The 14776-nt window shown below is 48.6% G+C and overlaps 1 protein-coding gene across 6 annotated transcripts in view; it reads left to right on the top strand.

Annotated features, from left to right (window-relative positions):
• Positions 1-14776, top strand: part of SLC39A14 (solute carrier family 39 member 14) — a 54298-nt gene that overhangs the window by 34926 nt on the left and 4596 nt on the right. For 5 of the 6 annotated variants that reach the window (XM_066267606.1, XM_066267614.1, XM_066267595.1 and 2 more), the window contains 7 exons: positions 5017-5303; positions 6939-7125; positions 7881-8050; positions 11833-11949; positions 12655-12843; positions 12944-13151; positions 14443-14627. In XM_066267606.1, coding sequence (XP_066123703.1) covers positions 5040-5303; positions 6939-7125; positions 7881-8050; positions 11833-11949; positions 12655-12843; positions 12944-13151; positions 14443-14627 — 1320 coding nt within the window. In that variant the 5' untranslated portion in view covers positions 5017-5039. Of the gene's footprint in view, positions 1-5016; positions 5304-6938; positions 7126-7880; positions 8051-9971; positions 10142-11832; positions 11950-12654; positions 12844-12943; positions 13152-14442; positions 14628-14776 lie in introns of all 6 variants that reach the window. The other variant, XM_066267599.1, reaches the window with a different exon arrangement.

Below are 14776 nucleotides of genomic sequence, written 5' to 3'. Positions count from 1 at the left end.
GAATGGTGCTGCATTTATGACCTTCACTTGTGTTGCCTCAATTTGATTTGCCATCATGATGGTACGATTGTGAACAGTTCTTGCCAACAGAGGAATGTCTTTTATTCATTTGATAATCTTGTCTTTATCCGAAAAGTCGTCAAAAAGTTCATTGGCAACATCAAGCATGAATGTTTTGGCATACTCCCCATCTGTGAATGGCTTTCCGTTTCTCACAATTGCTAAAGCACCAGCAAGGCTAGCCGAATTCCAGTCACCTTGTTGGGTCCAAACACGGAGTTGCTGCTGACTAGCTTGCACTCTGCACAGTAGCTCTTGACATGCTTTCTTCCTGCTGTCCCCGCTGGATATTTCGATACAAATGTAGTATGGCGTGTGTCGAAGTGCCACTTTATATTTGACCGTTTCATTGATGCAATTTTATCATTGCATATTAGACACACTGCAGAACCTGCTCTCTCCACAAAGGCAAATTCCTCTGTTTATTCCTGCTGAAAAGTACAATACTCCTCATCTTTTTTTCTTTTAGCCATCTTCTTCGTCAGAAGGGTTTCTGCAGTTAGCTAGCTGACTACTTGATTAAAAGGAGGGAAGTTTACTTCCTGACCTCACAATGACCCGTGTATGTTATGCATTATCCAGTAAAAATTTGTTGTTGTCCTGGAGGACAGCTGTGATTGGGTCCAGCCACCCGCAACCATGAACATGAGCGGTAGGAAATGAATGGATTGTAATACATGAGAATGTTTTATATTTTTAATATTTTTTTAAATTAAAGATTTGTGTGCAAGCCGGATGCAGCCATCAAAAGAGCCACATCTGGCTCGTGAGCCATAGGTTCCCGATCCCTGCTCTGTTGTAACCGGAGCCACTCTAGCACCTGAGGTGGAGGCCATGGAGCCATCCTCAACCTCCTGGGCCAACTTTGCTCTAATGGAGCCTTGGCTGTGGGAGGGGAAGAGAGAGACAAAGAAGAAAGAGGGGGAGGAGTGGAGAAGCAGTTGGGCACTTCTGCTATGTGCCCTGGCTGGGAATCAAACCCGGGACATCTCCAGGCTGGGCTGCTGCTCTAACCAGCCAGGGCCTGATGTCTTTTAAAGGAATCTTGACTATCAATGCTTTGCAAGGTGCGCACTTTAACGCCAGCTGCTGTCCCCGCCGTCTCTCTGCCTCTCCTTTCCTAAATGCGTGCAGCTCTTCATTCTGATAGTCTAGCACAGGTCTTAGGTGCGTGTGGTCAGGTAGAGAACAGATTCCTTTGTACAATGACATTTAGCGATTTTGGACTAAGATCTACCCTGTGCACCATAATTTAACTTTTGGTTCTTGGTGGAGATTTGAGAGTTGTTAGTCTCAAAGTAACACTTTCACAAAACATGATTTTACTGATGTGTAATCTGTTCGTTTGTGTAAATCAAAGTATTGGGTTGGCAAGAAGGTATTTTCGATTGTCACAGCATTGTAATTGTCTTGAAGGACTTCTTTTAGGTTCCTTTAGAAGCAAGTTGTGCATAATTTTGTTTGTAGCTGTTAGTTTAGGGTCAATTTTAACATGGGAGTACAGAAACAAACATTTCAGCGTATTCTACTTTTTTATTTCCGTAAAGGAAAGAAAACTGCAGAGGCTCACAAAAAGATATGTGAAGTTTATTGTGTTGATTGCATAACAGAACGCACGTGTCAGAATTGGTTTAAAAAATTCTGTTCTAGAGATTTCTCACTCAGAGATGACCGATGTTCTGGTCGACCTACTGAAGTTGATGATGACCAAATCAAGTCATAATTGAAGATAATATATAACTGTTCGAGAGATTGCAAAGAGGTTAAATGTATCACACAGAACAATTGAAAATTACTTAAAATGTCTTGGACTCACTAATAAGCTCTATGTTTGGGTTCCACATGAATTGAAAGAGTTTCAGTTAACACATTCAGTATTTGCGATAGGCATCTCAAGCACAATGAAACCGACCCTTTTTTTAAAAAAAAAAGAATCACCACTGGTGATGAAAAATGGGTCATCTAGTAACATCATTTGAAAACGATCATGGTGCTAGTGTGATGAACCAGCACAAACCACATCTAAAGCTGCGTTGCATCAAAAAAAGGTCATGCTGTCAATTTGGTGGGACTACAACGGTGTGTATTTTGAGCTGCTTCCAAGAAACCAGACGATCAACTCAGATGTTTACTGTCAACAACTAATGAAACTGGAGGAAGCAATCAAAGACAAACGCCAGAATTGGCAAATTGCCAAGGAATTGTGGTTGTGTTCCAGCATGATAATACAAAGCCTCACACATCTTTAGTAACTCTTGGGAAATTATTGGAGCTTGGTTGGGAAGTGATGTCGCATCCCCCATACAGCCCTGACCTGGCACCATCTGATTGCCATTTATTTTGAAGTTTGCAAAACTCTTTGGTAAAACTTTCACAAATGAAGATGACCTTAAATTGCACTTGGTTCAGTTTTTTGCTGATAAGGACCAAAATTTCTGTGAGCGCAGAATCATAAAGCTGCAAGAAAGATGGCAAAAGGTCATTGAACAAAATGGAAAATATATAATTGATTAAAGTTTATTTTTTGTATAAAAAAATGAGTTTTATTTCACACTACAAAACCGAAGTTACTTTCTTGCCAACCCAATATATTCCACAAAGAGTGATGTTTTATGTCCCTGGGTTCTGTGTGTGCCCCGTGCAGCCTGGAGTGTCCCAGGTGTGCTTGGGACCTGGAACTTGTGTGATGTTAATGTCACAGGCCTGGAATAAATAAAGTCAGACACAGGTATTCCTGCTCATTCCATTAGCAGCTCACTATCTGGGCTGAGAGGTCGTCAACGTAGAGGAACTCTGCCAATTACAAGCCTTAAAATAATAGCCACATTTTATCAGTGCCTTCTACAGTCCAGGCTCCTGGCATGTCATCGCTCCTGATGTTAAATCTTGACTATAACCCAATAAATGCTGCTAGATTTATAGATGAGAAAACTGAGGTGTGGAGAGAAGCTAAGTAATTTGGCCAAGGTCACTTTGAATGTGCAAACGTTGGGGAAATTCGAGCTAGGTCTTTCTGACACTGGAGGCCATTACTGCTTTGCGTGATTCTAGAGTGTTGATTCTGTTTAATACCTTGCTCGAGGTCACACAGCTGGTAAGTGGCAGAGCCGGGGGGCAAACAAGCCTGCTGGGAACCACTCTGCTGTGTAGCTCCTCTGACACACGCGAAGGCCCAGAGGTGGAGCCCCCACTGCGAGGCTCGCGCTGGCAGAGGTGTGGAAACACCTGCAGTGCCTGCGTCCTGGGTCTGGATTAAATAGGCTTGTTTTTCCTTCCTGATGTTTATTTCACATGGCAAATTATAACTGTACTACGAGGAATGATTAGTAAAAGAAAAATCATTAGCCCTACCATCTTCTTTTGTGTGTGTGTGACAGAGACAGACAGAGATAAGGACAAACAGGAAGGGACAGAGATGAGAAGCATTAATTCTTTGTTGCGCCACCTTTGTTGTTCAGTGATTGCTTTCTCATATGTGCCTTGACCTGGGTGGAGGCTCCAGCCGAGTCAGTGACCCGTTACTCAAGCCAGTGACCTTTGGGCTAAAGCCAGTGACCATGGGGTCATGTCTATGATTCCAGACTTAAGCCAGCAACACCCTGCACTCAAGCCGATGATCTCAGGGTTTCAAACCTGGGTCTTCAGCATCCCAGGCCAACGCTCTATCCACTTTGCCACTGCCTGGTTAGGCTTATGTCCTTTTTTTTTTTTTTAATCTGGTTTTGCGGGTTTGATAAATAGCATCATTCATCTCTTCTGTATTCATAACAAACCAAAAAGACTAAGTATTTTCCATATTTGTCCCATAATTTAGACAGGATAGAAACAAACCTTTGTCATGTTTGATGGTATATAATTTTCCTAGTCTGGTTTTTTTAGTTGTAGTATTAATTTTTTTAGATCTTTATTTTGGAGAATTTTATACATATACAAAAGTAGATAGAATAATAGTTTAATGAATTGCCATTGCTCAGTTTCAACCATGACCAGCTCGTGTCCAATCTTGTCCCGTCTGTGCTCCGTGCAAATACCCCTCCTTGGTTATTTGACGCAAAGCCCATTTATTATGTAATCTATGATTATTTTAGTATCTCCAAAAGATAAGGACTTTTTTAAAAAACACCAGTTTTTTACTTTTTTATCATTTTAAAGTATTTATTTATTTATTTATTTAAGAGAGAGCAACATTGATTTGTTGTTCCACTTCTTCATGCCATCATTGGTTGGTTCTTTTTTTTTTTTAATTTATTTATTTTTATTTTTTTTACAGAGACAGAGAGAGTGTCAGAGTGAGGGATAGACAGGGACAGACAGACAGGAACGGAGAGATGAGAAGCATCAATCATTAGTTTTTTCGTTGCGCATTGCGACACCTTAGTTGTTCATTGATTGCTTTCTCATATGTGCCTTGGCCGCGGGCCTTCAGCAGACCAAGTAACCCCTTGCTCGAGCCAGTGACCTTGGGTCCAAGCTGGTGAATTTTTGCTCAAACCAGATGAGCCCATGCTCAAGCTGGCAACCTCAGGGTCTCGAACCTGGGTCTTCTGCATCCCAGTCTGACACTCTATCCACTGCGCCACTGCCTGGTCAGGCCATTGGTTGATTCTTGCACGTGCCCTGACCAGGGATTGAACTGGCAACCTCAACATGTTGGGATGATGCTCTAACCAACTGAGCTACCAAGCCAGGGCCAGTTTTATACTTTTTTTAGTCAGACTGGTTGCATTTGCTATTTTATTTTATTTATTTTATGCTCTACTTGCAAAAGAAGGATTTTTCTGGAAAGCTAGGCAGAGGCATTAGAGAAGAGATGAAGAGTCAGCTTTGATCCTGACTGGATTCAGAGTCTGAGGAGAGACCTGTACTGTTTGGAGAGTGACTGGTGGGCCTGGTGCAGGCAGATGGAGAGTGGGAAGGAGGTGGGTTTTCTAAGCCTCACCCTCATCTGGCTTTCAGTTCCTGCAGGCTTGTTCATCACCATGAAGCCGCTGCACCCAGCCTTCCCTGGCTGCTTCCTGCTGACCCTGCTCAGCCTGTGGACAGCCGCTCCTGAGACTCGTGCTGGATCCACGGGGATGCCAGTCATCAGTGCAGCCTCTTTCTTGCAAGACCTCATGCATCACTACGGGGAGGGCGACAGCCTCACCCTGCAGCAGCTGAAGGCCCTGCTCAACCACCTGGATGTGGGAGTGGGCCAGGATAATGTCAGCCAGCCCCTGCAGGGACAGAGGAACCTGTCCACGGTAAGGCTCCCAGCTCTGCTCAGCACTCTGCTCTCAGGGTTCACAGTCCTGTCGGGCGTGAGAGCTGAGTTGATCGAGGCAAACAAGCCTCAATAAAAGAGTGGAGAGGGTGCTCTTCTCCCCTTGTTGTCTAAGTCAGCAAGTCTGCATCTCTAGCAGTGCGGCTTGCCCTCCTGCTTGGGCAGTTTGAAGCCATTACCAAAGGGTAGACTGGAAGTGGGGGTTCTCAGCCCTCCAGACTCTTCCTTGCAGCTGCACTGGGGTCCCCAGGAACTGTTGGCAAGCTAGAGCTCCCGGGACAGCTAGTACTTGTAATATGGTCTGTAGATTACAGAACCCTTTGTCCTCTCTCCCAGGTGAGCCTCACAGCACTTCTAGGTGCAGGTGGAAAATCTTCATTCTATGGGACAGAGCACTGAGGTCCATAGTGAGATGCTGGAAGGACCAGGACTGAGTCCCAGGTCTTCCAGCTCCTGGTTCTCTGTTCTTTCTCCCATATCATCTTGTCTAATCTGAATCTAAGGCTATTTGAGGCAGCCAGGATGAGTCAGTTAACGTGGTTTTATACCTCTACATTATTTCCTGTGCTGAGTATTGTGAGAAATGGAGAAAAATGAGTCATGTTCAGGGGGTTTGCTGTCAAGATGGGGAGCCCAGCCAACCAAGAACAGTTAGCTGACATTAACAAGAAGCATTAAATGTCGGTTGGACAGTCGTTGTAGGATTCAGAAATGAGATCAGAAGGTGAGTGTGTGCTAGAATAGTCTAGGAAAGTTTGTGGGTACAGTATCCTGGAGGTTCAACTTGAAGGAGAGTGGCGTTTGGGGAGATCAAGGTGGTCCATGTGGCCTGGATGCAGAACCACAGGAGTGTGGTGAGTGTCTGACTGGTGAGGCGGCTGCCCGAGGGGTCATGCATCCTGACCCAGAGTCTTCCCAGCACGACAGCAGCGTCTCAGAGTTAGCAGGATCCTCAGCTTGGAAGGCTCAGAAACTGCCTTGGCCGCACACCCAAAAGGCTGACTCTAGAGAGAGACCCACGTACTTCCAAACTCAGGTAAAGACTGATGTGTATAGTAATTAGGAGGAAAATGGCCATGTCTCACAGGAACGGTGTGAGAATCTCCCCTGCTGCCTCCCAACAGGACCAAGCGGTCATGTCCACTGGCCGGCTTGTATGTGCTTCGTAGATGCCAGTGCTCAGTAGCTCTGAAGAAGTTTCTCGAATCTGCATTTTAATGCAGTAGCTCCCTGGGTTATTGTGAGGTGCAGCCAGATTTGCTGTCTGGTGGAAGCTGTGTTGTCAGCTGTGCAAATAGCATCATGTTTTCTAGAAACTAGAAATCACATATTGGTCATGATTGGAGTTCAGTTGTGCTCAGAACCTCTGGGCAGCCATTTGCAGATGTACATCAGGTGTGTACAAGCCCGGTAGCTGCTCTCTAAGGTAATGATTAGTTTTCAAGTGGAAGAACTACCTTGTGCTTACCCTGGAGATTATTAGTCTGACCAACTCACCGGTGTATGGACAATTCCATCTTTTTTTTTTTTCCTCTTGGAAGGCTGTCAGTCACCGCCTAAGGCAAGGCCTACTTTTTGGCTCTAAGAGGCTTTCTGCCCCTCACCTTTGTTGTAGTGCTTCAGTTCCAGAGCCCTCTTTGCTGCCCACAACTTCAGCAACCAGTCCCGGATCGGGAAGAGTGAGTTCCAGAGCTTCTGCCCCACCATCCTGCAGCAGCTGGATTCCCGGGCTTGCTTCTCCGAGAACCAGGAGAACGAGGAGAACGAGCAGACAGAGGAGGGGCGGCCAAGCCCACTGGAAGGTGAGTGGGCCCCATGCTGGTCTTCACTGGGCCTCTGCTGTCAACAGTGCTGCTCACTCAGTGTTCAACTGGAGGGCCAGGTTGTCAGCGTCAGGAGGGGCGACTGTCAGAGTGACCGTTACACTGCTACCTTGGCACTTTCGAGACTGGTGTAGCGTGTTCTCAGACAGGGCAGTGTGGCTGGTGAATGTTCACTGTTGGGCTCTTGGACCAGCCCAAGTGCGGATTGCTTTTTATGGCCACTTTTCTTTCCATGAGACTACAAGGAGGCCAGTGCCTTGGGTTTTCAGTTTAGCGTTTAAGATCTTACAGGGTCTGTCATCAGCCCACCTCATCCTCCTCCCCTGCTCTGCCCGGTATCTCTGCTCCAGCCTCAGTTTTACCCACCAGGGTCTGTGAGTGACATGACTCCCTCAGGCCCATAGAGCCCTTCTACACGTTGCCATGTTGGTTGGCGCTGCCCAGCACAGGCGGCCTGTGCTGTGCCTCATTGCTTCCTGCTGCCATTCTTTAATTAACTCTTAACCTTCCTTGTTTTACCGGCCTCCATCTGAAAGGTGAGCTTCTTCTGGACAGCAGCTTTGCTGTATTTTAGGCTTCTCCCAAGCACCCCGCAAGAGATGGACACACAGATACTGACGGATGGGTTGGCAGATAACTGTGCCCAGGTCACAGCCGGATGTAGAGGGGGCCACCCAGCAGCAGGAGTGCCGACCTCAGTAATGAAGGCCCCGTCTGTTCTTGTTCCTCCGCAGTGTGGGGCTTTGGGTTCCTCAGCGTGTCCTTGATTAACCTGGCCTCTCTCCTGGGAGCCCTCGTCCTGCCGTGCATGGAGAAAGCATTTTTCAGCCGTGTGCTGACTTACTTCATCGCGCTGTCCATTGGAACGCTGCTCTCTAACGCGCTCTTCCAGCTCATCCCAGAGGTGCAGTAGACCAGAACCCACACGTCCTGTCCCCAGGCGCCATAAGCCTCCCCCAGCCGACTTCCTGTCCCCACCCTGTGCTAAGGCACCTGACAGCTGCCACCTAACAACTTTTCCTTCGTCTTGGGACACAAATGACTTCTGACTCTGGATCTCAAGGGCCTCCTCTCATTCCTGGGCACCCAGGTTTCCTTCTGGCCTCCTCGGGTGATGTCAGGTGCAAGGCTCTTAGCATTTCCCTCCTGTTGGGGGTCTTGACCTCGCTGCCTCAGTGCCTTTGTGAAGCCTAGTTTACAGGGCTCAAAAGGACAGCTGCCAGTGGTGGTCTCCCATGCCCTTGGCACTCTGCACCCCTCTGTTCTAAGTAGAGCCCTCACAGTGCTGGGGGGGGCACCAAGAGATTGTCCATCTGGAATGAGGCAGAAGGAAAAGAGGTTACCAGATGATAAGTGGAATTGGCCTAAAAGGTGAACAGTCCTTTTTTTTTTTAAAGCCTGCCATAATTCATAGGAGAGAGCCCAACATACAACAAAAACATTCCACTGAAACAGACAAGATGACAGTGACAAGATAGAGGGAATGGGCATGCCACCCTCTTGCCTTGCACCTTGACTTTCACCTGCTAGGACTGACTTCCTGGTGCCCTGACTCGACTGTTTGGAAATGTTTGTTAATTTTGTTCTTTAATTATGACCACTGAGGAGCTGAAAAGAATAAGACCCAAGTTGACAGTCTGTCCCCTTGCCAGCTCAGGCGGGTGTGGGCAGGGGAGGGGATTACGTGGGGATCTCCTTTGGGGATGGTGGCAGCCACGTTTCATAAAGAACCCGTGTCAGCCGCCGCCCTGCCTTTCCCAGGCAGAACCCTCAGCTGGCAGCAGCACCGAGTGTGCTGCCAGGCCTTGTCTTTTCCTCTGAGCTGTAGGAGATCTGGTTTAAATCAACCGTCTCGGTGTTGTCTCAGAGTTCCCCATGAGTCAAGCAAGCGCTTCCTGGGGAAGGCCTCATCTTGGGCTCTATTTTTCAGCTCCAGAAGTCAACTTTGTTAATTTTTTTGTGATGAAGTTAAATGAAACGTCTTGTTGCCTGTTGAATGGAGACGCAGGAATTGCTCACACTCCGGCCCTGTGGCTCACTAGGAGGGCCTCCCCCTCGCTGGGTCTTGCCCAGGCCAGAGTGTGTGACACCAGGAAATGGCAGAGGAAACGCTTACTGTGCGGGGTGACCTTGGAACTCTGTCCTCAACACCGGGGCCCTTTCAAAGCAAATGCAGATAAACAGACAAAAAATAGCCCTTGAGAAGTTAAGGATCTGGATTCCTGGGGCCTCGGGCCTCCTCGTGCCCGCCGCGCTGCCCTGTGCTTTGTTGTGTCTGGCACACAGCAGACCGGGGCCAGGTGTTGGCACAGGTGCCTGCGGGTGTGGGTCCGATGCAGAAAACAAACACAGCAGCATGGTGTCAGCCCCTTTCCGGCAGCTCTCGTCTCCTGTGAGAGCGAGCCCTTGAGGCCAGTGGCTGCCGTGGCAGCACCCGGATAGACCTGCACACGCTTTGGCTGTGCGTTGAGGCAGCGCCCACCCTGCTGGCCACGCCAGCCGACAGGTGCATCCCAGGCCACCAGAGGCAAGGAGGCAGGAGCCACAGAGTTCCACGGTCATCTGGAATTCCTCTTCATTTCTTCTGAACTGATTAAAGGAAATTTCATTAGACTTGAATCGCTAACAAAAGTTTCTATTTCTCTCTCCCTCCCTACTTGTCTCTGATTTTTTCTTTTTGTTGCCTTTGTTAATATCCTCCAACACCTCCTGTTGCCTCCCCAATTCCCCCACCACCACCTCTTCCCCCTAATGGTGGTTGTCATACCATGGGGCTCTCACCCTTCTCCTTGTCCTGGGTATGGCTGGCTCTCCCCCGATGGCAGTGTGGGGATATGGTCTCCTCTGCGTGACCATCATCTCCCTCTGCTCCCTCACGGGGGCCAGCGTGGTGCCCTTCATGAAGAAGACCTTTTACAAGAGACTGCTGCTCTACTTCATAGCTCTGGCGATTGGCACCCTTTCCTCCAACGCCCTCTTCCAGCTCATTCCCGAGGTATGGCGAGCCAGGGCTCCTCACCCAGGAGGACACCGTCTCCTGGAGATGGCGGGCACAGTGGGGGACCCTCCAGGTCAGTGGAAGGCAGAGAAAGAAGGTCCTTTTCCTATAGGGAAGTAGAGCTAAGACTTAAAGCTAGGAGAGGCAGTCGAGCACAGGTTGGAGACCTGGGTTCAAGTCCGAGCTCCACCGTCGGCAGGTTCTGTGACCTTGGGCCAGTTGCTTAACCTCTGTGTCTTCTGTTTTCTCATAATGTGAAATGGGGAAAATAATAGGCTCAACCTCGTGATGATGTCATGAGGAATACGGGCACTAGAGGAAGTTTAGACTTTGTGAAATTTGGCCGACGGCCCTGGAGAAGTTTCGTGTGATTTGGGGTCATCTCTGCAGTAGTCCTGCTGATGACAGTAAGCACGAGGCATCTTACTGTAGGTGGTCTGACAGGCCCGGACCCGCCGCAGTCAAACATAAAGATGACGCCATATGCTTCTCCTAACATTTTGTCTTCCCAGACGTGGCTCTGTGTTTCAGCTGAGCCTTAGATAGACTCTGTGATATTTAGAGAACAAGTAATATTTTACCCATTCACCAAGTAAGAACTCTGACCTGGACAAGAGCCCATATCCCGGGGACCAGGTGTATAACGTGAAGCCATGCCCTTGTCCTCTGCTGTCTGTCATGCTTTGTGTGGAGAATGGCTAGTTGCCTGTTTTGACTCCACTTTACCCTGAGATGATTTAGCTGCCCTGGAAAGACGACCTGGACTTGTTGTTTCCACTCCAGAGCTTGACCTTTTTGTCCCTTAGAAAACTACAGTAGTGGGTAAGATGGCATTTCATCCCTTAAAAGCAGAAAAGAAAAGCACTTAACTTTTAGGCAGCCCTGATTTCTGGGAACTTAGGATTGCTTTTATCTTGGACCTATTCATGAGAAGGCTGGAGTTGATTCTCTTGGAAGTGCCGTTTCCTGTCGGAAGACTGAGGAGCAGGTCGCCAGGCACTTTGCCAACGTCCCACAGGAGTCAGAACAGCCCTGAGGAAGGGACTCGGATTTCCACTCCTGTCAGCTTTGCAGTGGAGTCTGCCTTTCCCCCCCATAATAAGCAGAGTTTCCAGAACTCAAAACCCCAGAAAGGGACACGTGCAGTGGCATAATCTACTTTTTTGGCTTTGTGGTCACTGGGAGGTCTGTGGTCAGGAAGATGCCGCAATTCTTAGCATTTAGCTAGGGAATGGATTTCCTGTTTTAGAAAGTGTAACTGCAGCACCCCCTTTGTGTTTACAGTGGATTATGCAGGGACATGAGCTAATGGTGAAAGTAAACACAAGCGTCTTGTCTTTCAGTGTGGGACTCGCTGGCAGAGGCTGGCAAACGGAGATGTGGAGACCTCATCACATGTGTGATGCTCATCACACATAGAAAACTGTGCTGGTCTTCCTGACAGTACCGTTCTGAAGATGATCTGTCTTTTGCATCAGAAAATAAGCTAGAGAGAACCTGACAGGCCTGGTGGAGGCCCTTCAGGAACCGTCAGAAGTTAGCTTTCGCTGGAGAGGAGATGGGTAGCTGAGGGTCCTCCTAGTTGCATGTCCCCTTTCGTGCAGTCACAGAAGTGGTTGAGAGAGGAGATGGGACCGGTGGAGATGGTTTATTTTCTTAAGCTTATTTTCTTTTCCGGCGTCCCACAGGCTTTCGGTTTCAGCCCCGATTCTTACGTCTCCAAGTCTGCCGTGGTGTTTGGGGGTTTCTACCTTTTCTTTTTCACAGAGAAGATCTTGAAGATGCTCCTTAAGCAGAAGAATGAGGTGAGGCCCAGTTGTTGGGGAAACATCTGTCTGCTCAGCGTGTGTGTGTCATGGCAGGGGGTCATCTCAGTGCCACAGTGATGGGCCCTGGAGGACCGAAGCCCAAGTGTTTCATGAGTAGACACCTGTCTCACCTCCCGAGGGTAACAGCGGGGGACAAAGGTGGACCAGAGACCAGACCTGGTCTGTGTGCCTTTCACCGGGCAGCCGTCTACCCCCTGTGCTTTGCTCTAAGTGATCTCCTCAACATCCTTTTGTACCTTTAGATACTAAGGAGGGGCTGAATGTGGACATGCACTGTGTATAAAGTATGACCACAAAGAAATGAGGCCGATTATTATGGTATAGATCCAGAAAGGTACCTTTAGTGCCTGCTATGTAGTTATTCCCAAAATAGTTGCTGAATGGAATTAAAGTAGCTGTTGCAAAAGAGACGCTCTAAGTATTTTGAGCAGTGCGCCTCTCTGGAACGAGCGTGGGCCCTTTGGTCACCTCTTTGATGTCTGTCCTGTGCCAGGCCCTTGCGCTCACCATGGTGCAGCTCTGTAACAACTTCCCCTGGGTTTCTGTGCATGCTGCCAGCTCACGTTTTCCCTAATGGTGGGAAGGGGGTCTTCCCAGTGCTGGGAGCATGGCCTCCGAGCCAGCCTCAGGAAACGAAATGGTTTCGGCGCATGCCATGTTCACCACTCCTTGTCCTTCCAGCATCAGCACGGACATAGCCATTATGCCTCCGAGACACTTCCTTCCAAGAAGGACCAGGAGGAGGGGGTGATGGAGAAGCTGCAGAACGGAGACCTAGACCACATGATCCCTCAGCACTGCAGCAGCGAGCTGGAAAGCAAGGCCCCCGTGATGGACGAGAAGGTCATTGTGGGCTCGCTCTCTGTCCAGGTCAGTCGGCCATCCGCCACTGGGCGGGAACATTGAAGTGGTAATGGCCTCGATGACTTAGGCCTACCTAGAGGATCCATCACCGCTGGCTTTCTTGTAGGACCTGCAGGCTTCCCAAAGTGTCTGTTACTGGCTGAAGGGTGTCCGCTACTCTGATATTGGCACTCTGGCCTGGATGATCACCCTGAGCGACGGTCTCCACAATTTCATTGACGGGCTGGCCATTGGCGCCTCCTTCACAGTGTCCGTTTTCCAAGGCATCAGCACCTCAGTGGCCATTCTCTGTGAGGAGTTCCCACATGAACTAGGTGAGTACATAGGCCCCCAACCCCATTCCACTCTGCCGCCTCATTATTGGCACCAGCACCCTTCAGGTGGCTGACTCCTCCCCTGGGTTCACAACGCTAGTTGTGATTAATTTGTTCTTTACGCAGTGGGAAATGTAATCACTAATTCTTTTTTTTTTTTTGTATTTTCTGAAGTTGGAAATGGGGCGGCAGTCAGACAGACTCCCGCATGCGCCCGACCAGGATCCACCCGGCATGCCCACCAGGGGGCGATGCTCTGCCCATCTGGGGCGTTGCTCTGTTGCAACCAGAGCCATTCTAGCACCTGAGGCAAAGGCCGTGAAGCCATCCTCAGCACCCGGGCCAACTTTGCTCCAGTGGAGCCCTGGCTGCTGGAGGGGAAGAGAGAGACAGAGAGGAAGGAGAGGGGGAGGGGTGGAGAAGCAGATAGGTGCTTCTCCTGTGTGCCCTGGCTGGGAATCGAACCCAGGACTCCCGCACGCCAGGCTGACGCCCTACCACTGAGCCAACCGGCCAGGGCTGTAATCACTAATCCTTAACAGTTGAATTAATAATTGAAAGTGATCACGTTTTACGAGGATGTCTGTTTCCCTTCAGCCCCATATGTTGTGGCTGTTTCCTCACCTGTACATTGGGATAGAGAACAGTACCTGCCCTATAGATTTATCATGAAGATGAAATAGTGAATGGGACTTCCTGTGTGCCAAACACTATTCTAAGAGCTTAACATACGTTGCTTGTGACAGATATCCTGTTCTTCTCCTAAAGATGAGGTGCGTGTTAGAGGCCTAGTGGGTGAAGAAGCAGATGAGCCAGAGGGTGCTGGGAGGCCTATAGTTTATCAAAGGGAGTATAAAAAGCCTGGACCTTGGAGGCTCAGGGATTCAAAATAGAGTCCTGGGTTTGCCATTTATTGGCTTTTGACTGTGGGCAGATTACTTAACTTCCCTTGGTCTCAATTTTGTTTCCTAAAAATACCACTCATTGTGGTTGTGAGGAGGGAAGCTCCTTCTATTTCACCATCAATCAGAAAAGAAATGAGGCTATTGCCACCAGCTGGCTTTCTGTTTGTATTATTTTCAGCCTCTTAGCTGGGCATACATGGCCAGCATTGCAAAGAGAGCTTCTGGATGTGAAGATGAAGGCTGCCTTCATCTTGTCACTGCCGTCTCTTGTCCGGGGCTACCTGGATTTTCAACCAGACTTTATCCATACTTTAAGCATAATGGTCTCTGTCCGAGATCCTAGAGTGACTCTGTCCACTCCCTCCCCTCTGTCTTCCCCACCCTAGGAGACTTTGTCATCCTGCTCAATGCTGGCATGAGCCTCCAGCAAGCCCTCTTCTTCAACTTCCTTTCCGCCTGCTGCTGTTATGTGGGTCTGGCCTTTGGCATCCTGGCCGGCAGCCACTTCTCTGCCAACTGGATCTTTGCACTTGCCGGAGGAATGTTCTTGTATATTTCTCTGGCAGATATGGTAAGTCTTCTGCACTTTGTACCATGATGAAAATGACAAAAACTGGGCTGGGTTATTGAAGTCATCGTATGGAAGGACAGCTAAGGAGACATTAGTTAGTTTTTTATAACAGTTTTACGGAAGAGTTACCTACTACACTATTCACCTGT

The sequence above is a fragment of the Saccopteryx bilineata genome, chromosome 1, assembly GCF_036850765.1.
Source record: "Saccopteryx bilineata isolate mSacBil1 chromosome 1, mSacBil1_pri_phased_curated, whole genome shotgun sequence".
Taxonomy (NCBI): domain Eukaryota; kingdom Metazoa; phylum Chordata; class Mammalia; order Chiroptera; family Emballonuridae; genus Saccopteryx; species Saccopteryx bilineata.
This window is presented reverse-complemented; position numbering and strand designations above follow the sequence as displayed.